The sequence below is a fragment of the Semicossyphus pulcher genome, unplaced genomic scaffold (genome assembly GCF_022749685.1).
Source record: "Semicossyphus pulcher isolate SPU_LCO1_2020_fin unplaced genomic scaffold, fSemPul1.0.p SCAF_5, whole genome shotgun sequence".
Taxonomy (NCBI): domain Eukaryota; kingdom Metazoa; phylum Chordata; class Actinopteri; order Labriformes; family Labridae; genus Semicossyphus; species Semicossyphus pulcher.
This window is the reverse complement of record NW_027211726.1, coordinates 7,802,397-7,812,751: the sequence shown is the minus strand read 5'-3', so window position 1 is coordinate 7,812,751 and position 10,355 is coordinate 7,802,397. Positions and strand designations below refer to the sequence as shown.

General features: G+C 41.2%; 1 protein-coding gene across 1 annotated transcript; it reads right to left on the bottom strand.

The window, feature by feature from the left end:
• Window positions 1–131: 131 nt before the first annotated feature.
• On the bottom strand, window positions 132–9,360 carry lipea (lipase, hormone-sensitive a). Its single transcript, XM_069681023.1, has 11 exons — window positions 9,339–9,360; window positions 5,814–6,061; window positions 5,147–5,431; window positions 4,834–4,924; window positions 4,585–4,730; window positions 4,300–4,485; window positions 3,953–4,105; window positions 3,631–3,775; window positions 2,643–2,870; window positions 1,186–1,577; window positions 132–1,052 (listed from the first exon to the last, which is right to left on the bottom strand). Exons 1-11 carry the CDS (start codon window positions 9,346–9,348, stop codon window positions 786–788), a joined length of 2,151 nt encoding a protein of 716 aa, XP_069537124.1. The 5' UTR covers window positions 9,349–9,360; the 3' UTR covers window positions 132–785.
• Between the last annotated feature and the right edge of the window lie 995 nt (window positions 9,361–10,355).

The window sequence follows — 10,355 nt, the reverse complement described above, 5'->3', positions numbered from 1 at the left end:
TTTCGCTGCCCATCTGTATGAGCATGTAACAGGTAAAGCTCTTGAACTTGATATAAACAGGTTCCAGAGGTTTCTCAGGAGCAGAGAACCAGCTGAGTTAACAGATTAGATAACACAATAAATCCTCTCAGTTTTGATTTAATATAACAACTTCAAATATAACAACCGTGTTAAATAGTTATATTAAGAAATACAAATAATTAAAGTATTACAAGTTACTTTAAGACCAACATCCACATGCTGCTGGTAAATACAACCCGAAGGCCTCCTTATCAATACATTGTAAACAATTATGCATTTGTTCCAAATTTAATCATGGAATAACAATACAGTGCATCTTGAATAGTAGTAAACTTTTTATCCTGTCAGTTTTGTGATGCAAAGCTTTTCTTCATACACGATACTCATACAGCAGCGCTTTGAATTCAAGGCACAACGGGTCCCATCACTGACATTTGTCATGTAAAAATAGCTCTAAGCTCTGGTTAAAGTCTATAATATTCTCAATGTGTTTTTTGTCTAGAACATGAATTTGTAAACATTGGCAGAAAAATACTTAGAGTCCATTTTAATAGGCCTTTCAATGATTGCTGCCTACAGTTAGTGTTGTGCGTTATAGCTTTCAAAGTCAGCACCCCAAAGCTTCCTACAGTTTTTGTTACGTCTGCATAATTCTCCCTGACTTGTTTTTCCTTTTCCTAAGATTATTGCATCTCTCCCTCCACATAATAACACATCTCTTTCTCTCATTCAAGAACAACAGAGTCTGAAGACCGACAGATATATCATCCTGACGGACTGGTACTCTGGTAAGTCTCTTGCAGGTTTGGTCGTCTGCGAAGAGAAGGTGTCGAGTTTTCCTCCTGGAAAATCTTCCTCATTTGCTCCACACAGATTGCTGAAGCGACCTCCGTCTCCCTGGAGAGCTGCGAAAGGCTGAGGAAGCCGTGAGGCAGGTCCTCCACCACCGTCAGACTCACAGGCTGGCCCATGTCTCGCAGCTTCTTGGCAAACATCACAGAGTCATCCAACAAGGCATCCAGAGCAGAGGCCTGCGAGGAGACATGGAGGAATCAGGAAACAAGGACTGAAAAAACAAGTTGTTCTAAAGGTCTGGATCATATCTTAAAAAATAAACACTAGTATTTCTAGAAAGCTTCCCTCAGCTCCTCTACCCTCTCTTACCACTATGTGTACAGGCGGCAGGCCTCTCAGCAGGTTGTTGGGAGCCAGCAGGGGTGACACAAACGGGTTCTTGATAATAGGGCAGGACGTTGGGCGGATAAAAGCCAGGCACTCTGACCGTAGGGGCTGAAAGCCGTCTGGGTAATCCATTTGATCGCCACAATTTTGTGTGGAGGTGTGAGCAGATGTCCTGTCGGTTTGGTTGATCTGGGAACTCCTCATTGTTGATGACAGCGAGCGTGCTCCACCTGAAATCCGGTGGGGGTCCAGGAATGACTGGATCCAGTTGGAGGCTCCCTGGGTGAGATCACTGAGGAGCACAGCGGTGTCTCTTCCAAATGCGCTTAGACTGCTGTTCCCCACTGTAGGCTGCACCGTCTGACAGTCTGCACCTGGGGGGAGATAATGAGATGATGATGACGTAACATTGCAGTATGAATGTGGATGTTAAGGATGAAATTGTGGCTTATGTCTGAAGTTTTTTGATTGCCATATAGAAGACTGAATATGTCAAACACAGATGATTTTAGATGACATGTAACAGGTCAAGTTTTCTTGTTCGTTACAATAACAAATGGTAATGTACTGCCTAAATGGGTGAAGATGGTACAATATACAGTAGGTTGCTGAAAAGACAGAGAAAATGCAAAATTAAAAAGCATGAGCAGGTGAAACCAACTTCTAATTCAGTGTCTATGAACGGAGCTCCGCAACAAATACTGATTTTAACCTGGGGAACCTGTGGCACAGTGGTATAGTGGGTCGCTTTCAATCGGAAGGTTTGTGGTTCGATCCCTCAGTCTACATTTCGAAGTGTCGCTTTGACACTGAATCCCACATTGCTAACGGTGGCATAGCCATCGGTGTGTGAATGTGATGTTGGACACTTTACGTAGCAGCCTCTGCCATCAGTGTGTGAAAGGGTGAATGTGACATGTAGTGTGTATAAGTGCTTTGAATGGTTGCAAGACTAGAAAAGTGCCCTATAAGTACAGTCCACTCCAGTCTATTTCCTGCTTGATAGATACAGAGTTCACATGGCAACAAGCTGTATTCATTACTCAAACTGCTGCATTTACATTCAAGCGTTTCTCTGTCCTTGAATATCATTGAATATAATTCATTATTCAATGCAGGCTTTAAAATCAGTCAGTGCTAGATAATACTGTACATTTAAACCAAACAAGCTTCAGGTTTTTACAGTGGCGATGACTTACATAAGGCTTACCAGCCAAACCTGTAAGCCAGCTACACAGCGCCAAAGTGGTGATAATTCAAGCAAAGTGAAATAAGAACAGAAGTGAAGATTGTTTGTCCATCTCTCTTTCCTCCCGTTTACACATAAATCCCTCTTAGATTCTGTTTGCTCTTGCAGCGGCGCCACAACGTTCTCTTGTGCTAAATGACGCATGAAACAGCACATACCTAACGCACACACCTCCTGTACTCCCACATACCTGCATAGGCATTTAGACACTTTGCGAGAACACCTAGAGGCAGCAACGGGTCGATGAGCGTGAGCAGGCGGGAGGGCGAGGCGTCGGTAGTGAGCAGGGTGGCGGGGTAGGCGGCCATGATGCCGTCAGGGACCCGGATGCCGCTGGACATGGCCTTCATGGACACGGTGATGCAGAGGTTTCCTCCAGCGCTGTCACCTGCCAGACAAACGCGCTCCGCTGTGGAGCCTGAGACACAAAAAACTCAACTATTACTATCTAAATAATACCAGTCCTCTCATTATCAGTCGTATATCTTACACTGTTCTACCTTTTCTGTGAGCACATATGACACTTTCCATGCTCCATGTTCTGCATACCTACAACACTTAACATGCCAGGTTCAGTACATCATGTGCTTCTCCACCTTGACAACACGTTACACCACATATGTGACTGGTACACTGTGTCCCTTTGTTATCTACCTATGTAAAAGGGAACATGAAGCTTTCACTAAGGTGTTCAGATTGTGTATTGGTCACTGTACAAATACAGCTATCAGTAAATCTTGTGTGACTAGTTTGGCACATATTGTACATTTGCATTTTGCTCAGGAACACGTTGCTGTGAAATCACACGTTATGTTATATTTATAAATACTAATTTGCATGAATGAAAGACAAATTTTCTGCTCTATTTGAGCCGTCGTGACTGTCAGATGCATTATAAATAATAACTGCAGACAACTGCTGATACTTACACACCAAATACTGTATGTTTACATTGTCACCAACGTATAGTAACATAACAACACAAGTGTTTGTATTCTTTTGATTCATTTTACAACTTGGTAACAGTTTTTATTATAGGTTCAAACAAAACTGAAGGCTTGCAAAAAATAGCTTACACTTATAAATATAGTTAAATTTCCCCCTCAAAAGGAAAATAATTCACCAGTTACTGTGCTGAATTAATGATTGACTACAGTCGTGTGTTATGATGCTCTTACCCAGCAGGTGACAGTTCTTCAGAGCCCAGCAGTACGCGTAGAAACATTCCTCCAGAGCTCTGGGAAAAGGCGCTTCCGGCGACAGAGAGTAATCCACGGAGAGGATGGGGACGTTCAGCTCCTTCGACCAAGTCCGAAGATAATTCTGTTTCGTAAGGAGAAAACAGAAGAAATATGTGTGATGAACTGCAAACCACGGCAGCCATAATATCATTGTATTGTTTGGAGATTGTGAAACATGCTATAGGCTTAAAACATCTGTTATATGGTTTTATTACTGTTTTCATAATAGGATTTAGGGCATCCCCACCATCTACTGTACCTCATGGGATCTGGATGTCTGGGCCACGAAGCCGCCTCCGTGGAAGTGGATGAGCAGCCAGGGTGAGCGAGGCTGCTTCTGCACCCAGGGAAGTTGGGAGGCTGAGATAGGTGGAGGATCTCTGCTGGACAAGGCTAGCAGCTCTTCACTGTCCTATAAAACAAGTTACAAGGTCATTAATAATAAAGGATGATTAAGACAATTAAGTTAAATACATCGATGATTTTCTGTGTTGTTAAATAAAACCAAATTCCATTCGATTATTTTCCATTTAACACGATTATCTTCTGTGTTTTCTTCTGAACACCTTCTCACCCCATCCCTGTGTTGGAGCTGCGGAGCCTCACCTGTCCTTCTCGAATCTCATAGGAGATCAGGCGTACATGGACTGGCCCGGGTCCCCAGTGGGCTATTGGAGGGGACACAGAGGCTGTCAGACTGGGGTCTGAGGCCAGTGGGAGGCGCAGACTAACAGGAGGCAAAGTCAGGGTGAAGTTCACTTGCACTGGGCTGGAAGCTATTCTGCTGAAGCCCTGGACGGAAAAAGACAAGCAGGGGATTGAGCTGCTGAAACATATATGAGGACTACAGCTAATGTAAGAGCCAGTTAGAGAATATTTGACCCTGCCTACTGTTATAAGGCCGGACTCTGTAAGGTTCCAGAAGGACTTCCAGAACTGCATGTCCAGGTTTTGCGTGATGCGTTCAAACTCGGCACCCCGCAACTCTGGATCAATGACGTACTTCCCTGATGTGAGAAGTGAAAGGGCTGCCATACCTTGAAAAAGAGGGATGATTTTAAGCATGAACACATATGAAATACGAGCTTCCAGCCATACCACAACATCATGGACGAGCCAGGATTAGACGAATAGACTTACCTAAGCCGGACTGCTGTTTACCAAACGTCTCTCCATAAGAAATCATGCTTATGACAATAGTCTGGAGGACTGGACGTAGAGCTGGTGAGAACTGTGAAAAGACACAATGGACATTTAGTAATAAGAGCTTTTTAAATAATCTAAAGAAGCCAAAACGGACTTTGAATCGTCTTTAAATACTTTTCACAAAACTGAACAGGTTATGAGGGACAGAAAATCACATTTCGGTGATGCAACCAACTACAGCGTGCTAAAGAATTTGATGTAAATAAAAGCAACTGGTGATAAATAAATCAAGTGTTTGTTGGCTGACCTGAAAGCCCAGGCAGCGGCCATAGAAACACGCTTTGTGCATGGAGCTGTACTCCTGCACAAACTTTCCGCTCAGATTCCCGTCCTGCAGGGAGTACAGCTGGCCGTAGTCGTTGTCGTTGATCAGCCGCTGGGCGAGGTGAAGCAGGGCGCGCAGCTGGCAGAGAGCGCTGCAGTACGCCTCCATCTCAGAGGCATTGTGGTCCGCCCTGAAGAAGGCACTGTTGTAGTTTGAGGCGATGTAGCGGCCTTTGTGAATGATGTGCAGAAGACAAGACTGCAAGACCTGAAACAAAGAGAGGAAAAGCATTTGTCGAGGATACATGGGGTAAAACCCCAGCGCCATTAGAAACATGTTGACAATCAAACTTTCTTGTAAATAAACGCTGTTTTTCTCTTTTTTTTTGTTAAAATAATGTGAATACTTTGAGTTTTTAAGAGAATTTTAATCCACATTATTTATTAGTTTTTGACATTTAATGAACAAAATGATCAAAAGATTATTTAAGAAAATAAATATTATGGAAAAAATCATTACTTACAGCCCTACTTTTATAACAATTATTTAAAGTGTTACCTTTAAAACCCTGCTGTTTACAGACTACAAGCCTCATTCTAACAGTAACAGTGAGTGGAGCAACACATCCAGTCAATAGGATCATTCTTACCTTGACCAGTGTGCGGTAACCGTTCCCAGGCGTTTGTGCGTCAAAGTCATAATGGTGGTACACGGCGGTGAAGCTGCCGACCACAGGCTCCAGGGCTCGGCCGTGCTCACGAATCTCTCTCATGCACGTGACCAGGCGCGAGGCAACAGCGCCGTACGGCAAATCAGAGGGGCCACCCAAGATAGAAATGTTGTCTTCACATACTGTCTCCAAGGCCGCAAACACAAGCTTGTAATCCATATCTGAGGCTGGGAAAGAGAGAGAGAGAGAATGAGAGGAGCAGCTTAGCTTCCTTTATATCTCCACACAGCAGACATGTGATGTGCATGATAAAGAGAATAGACCCAAAGGGTAAACATGAAGCTCTAAATGACCTCATCTCCTGCTTTGCTGGATTATTGTCTTCTTATCTGTTTGGTCTAGGGTTGAAGTTCCAGTCCAGACTGAGGATAACACTTTGAAACTAGACGGCTCAGACTGACTGACTGTGATGGCATCAAATACGGGAGAAGATTTCAACAAATGACGACAGAGGGAGCATAAAAACTAGTTCCGTGTGATTTCTCGTTGTTGTCAATAAAACACAAAGACAGAACAAAATTAAACAACTGGATGTCTTATTCAAACAAATCCATGGTTAGATTGATTGAAAATATTGAAAACCTGTTAATCAAGAGTCCGCTTTCTGTCTAGATAACACACAAACACTGGAAATGAATAGAAAACGTGCACAACAAGCAAACAAAAGAATGGATACAGTGAAAATTGCCTGTTGGTTTTAAGACGGTTCAACTGAAAGCAATGGATTGTTAACTGTTATCTAAGAACACAACGTTTGGAGAATGTTTGTGTCACTGTACACCACTCTACTGCTTCTCTGAGTTCTGCAGTTAGAGATGGACACAGGTAAAATGTCATCACGGCAGTTGCACAAGACAGTAGCAGCCCAATAACACCTGCTAAAAGGCAGCTAGCATTAGCGCTATTTCTTAAAATGTGATGTCTTTTTAATCTTTTCATGTTAATGTTCATGTATGCAGCAGAGACGTTGTGCAGTGTGGCTTTAGGTGTTACAAAAAGTTGAAAATCTCTGCTCAGTCAACAGCAGCTGTCAGCGCTCAGACAGAGCCTGCAGCTGAACGTGAAATCAGGACACTCTGCTAGCTGTGGTAATGTTCATAAACACTGGAGGCTTTATCACAGTAATGACACATGCCTGATTGTGTTTTTCTATTTCTGCTCAGCATTCACAGTCTGCAGCCTTTTTAGGCTTATGACAGCAACAATATTCCAGTAACTTTGTGTTGAGCAAGCCATCTGAAGTAGACATGAGATACCCATATGTTTGAATACCACTAGAGCAATGTGTGATCTGCATTTGACCACAGGCAGGACTGTAGCAAAGGAGAGACTGAACATCTGTTATATTTCCTTCTCAAGCCATTTATAAGCCCACAAACAAACACAGAGGACATACGTTCAGAGTAGTCAATAGTTGCTGCAGCCCTGACTGACCACAGATAAACCTCTGTCCCAGGGAACCACATCAGAAAGGATTATTGTTTGTGGTGGCGTGGGTTGTTTTTTAGAAGTCTGTCTTACTTAATCCAACTTTCTCTGTATCTTATTCCATTGATTTCTCTTTAAACCCATTCTGTTTAAGTCTTTAATTTGTTTGTATATGTTGTTTGTCCACCAGAGAGCGCTTACAACAGCAAGATGTCAGACAACATGTGGTCACAATGATTCTAAACTAAAGCATTCTTGTTGACGATACATGACCAAAGATCAGCTGAGAGTAATCACTGCAATCAGATATCTAAAAAGATAAGCTTGGTGTTATTCTATATTTTGTCTCATTGTAAACAAATCCCCTGAACAGACTTAAAGCAACAAAATGTTATTATATCTTTCAAAGCATCCAAACTTCCCAAACTGTCATGGATGTCAGCATCAAGCATAGTGATTATTAAAGATTTTAATATTTAAAAAAAAATGTTCCTTTAACTTTAGCACTACTAGTTTTTAGAAAATGTTACTGAAACAGCAGCGGGTAGAGCGTTTCTAGGGGTTTATGAGCGCAACAGTGCTCTCTGATGGGATTTTGGACAACAATGGAGGTCTTTAATACAGAGGAATAAGCTATATTAGGGTTTGGATACAGAGACAGCACTTGTTCGTAGGTTTGTCGACAATAAGAACACGATGGAAGCCCATATCTGCCCCAAAAAAAAGCCTAACAATTACAGCCATGGAAAGTCAGATCGATAAAAAGTCAAAATTATGGGATGGAAATTCAAGTCATGCAGTAAAAAGTCATAATCAAGAGATAAATTGCCAAAATTATAAAATCAGAAATAGTTAATTATTAGATAAAAATTAATTATCATAAGTCATAATCTAAATGAAGAGATAAAAGTTACATTTACTTGATAAAAGTCAAAATTATGACATGAACTCCAAATTATAAGATAAAAGAATTATGATAAACAGTCATAAATGCAAGATATAAGGTTTATGACATAAGTCATAATTATGTAATGAGGTTTTATCTCATAATTATGACTAATGTGGATATTTTTAACATCAAGGCAAATTTTTTGTTTTACTTTTTCTGGCAGAAATCCGCTTCCACATTCTTTATAACCTCAGTTGTATACATGTCTTGCTCCTGGGAGAGGGATCCCTATACAGTTGCACTTCCTGGTGTTTTTTTCCTCAATTTCTTCCACATTAAGGGTTTTATTTGGGGGGATTTTAACTTAGAGTATGGGTCTAAAGATTGCATGTCATGTGTTGTACAGCCTTGAGGCAAATTGTAAGTTTTGATATTGAGCCTAACTAATAAAAATGTACTTTAAATGGCCTAAAAAAATATCTAGGACATGGTGTTATTTCGTCTTTACTATAAAAAAAATGTTAAGTTTCAGGAATAATCATTGATAAGCCTGGTTTCATTTTGACTCAGTTCTTAATGTTCAGTCTTATTTTCAGTTTCTCTTTTGTATAATGAGGACTTGATTCTCACCATGTATTTACCACAATAAAACGCCTGGGTGTCCCTCCTGCAGCCCCTTAAACCACCTCAGCTGATAAATGACGTAAAGCTGTCATCAGATTCTCCTCTGTAACGCTCCAACACTGATATCACTTTCCAGCACAGATATCAGCTTCTCATACTGTTTAAATGTCTCTCTTTTCTCCAGGGCTTAGAGCATTTTTAGCCGTTGCTCTTCCGCTAGCTTGCCTCCATACCTCCACACAAACTTCTCTTTTAGAACGTTGACGTTAGCCGTTCGTTTCAACCGTCGGCAACGTCACCCACACACCAAGTTGTAGGAGTTTAACGGTGGATCACACTGTTGCTTTCTGTTACATATCATATTAAAGCGCTGAAACACGGTGACACCGTTTCATATTCGTCGCTAACATCCCGTAGCAAGACAAACCCTAAAAGATTAGACAAACAAGACAGATATGTGTACATAATGTGACTTAGTAGAGAGTCAACCTGGCTTCACTTACCGACCCTCATCCTCTTCCTTGATGTTTCTGTCCGCGCGCCCGCAGAATGCTGGGTAACGTCATGTGAGCAGAGCGCGAGGCGCCGCGCGTGCCCGAGGGCATGTTAGCATGAATCAACAGGTAGGCTAACTCTCACAAATTCAAGGGTATCAGGCGTGAGGCTCACATTTTTGATCATATAAAATAAAGAAAGTGGCCTATTGTTGCTTTGGATTACTTTTATTAGAGGTGGAGTGACAATATGACATATAGGGCCTAACATATTACAAATATCTGTATTTAGTTTTTTAGATAGAGGGCTAGCTATGTTACATTAGCTCACTTTGATTCATCAACTTTTTTATATATTAGCCTATATATATTTTATAGGAAGCAAACCAGTCTGTGAAAGATCCATTCCCCTTTTAAGGAAAAGGCCTGACACCATGTGACAGGTTACAGACTTAAGTAGAAATTCATACTCTGTGTTGTACACTCCCTCCTTACTGTTGTAGAAACACAAAATACAACAAATAGTTAAACTACAGGAGTGTTGTACATGTAGGCTATATGTGATAGCTCATTATTCTCTTCTGTATGTTCATGTGATGAGTTTATGGGAGTCCCTAGTGGCCAACACTTGCAACACTGGACTTTTATAGCTCTTACATCCAACTAATACAACAGAAATGTTGGTGTTGAATTTAACTGAGGAACACACACACACACACACACACACACATGTTTAAGACTTAATTACAACAATACAAGTCCAAATACTACACAAAATATGCTAGTCACGTAATTTCTTTCAAGAAATTGATTTTAAGTTTAAACATACGATGTAAAATCTGTAAAATAAAGTTCAAAGGGTCAGATCATGAGTATCAATCGGACTAGCAGTGTTATAAGACGGAATTATTTTTGTACGTTCTCCTCCAATTGTTCTCTTGTCCCCTTGAACAGCCTCGGACAGCGATCAAGATCGTTAAATCCGATGACATCATCAGTGAATTGACACTCCATACGTTGTGGAAA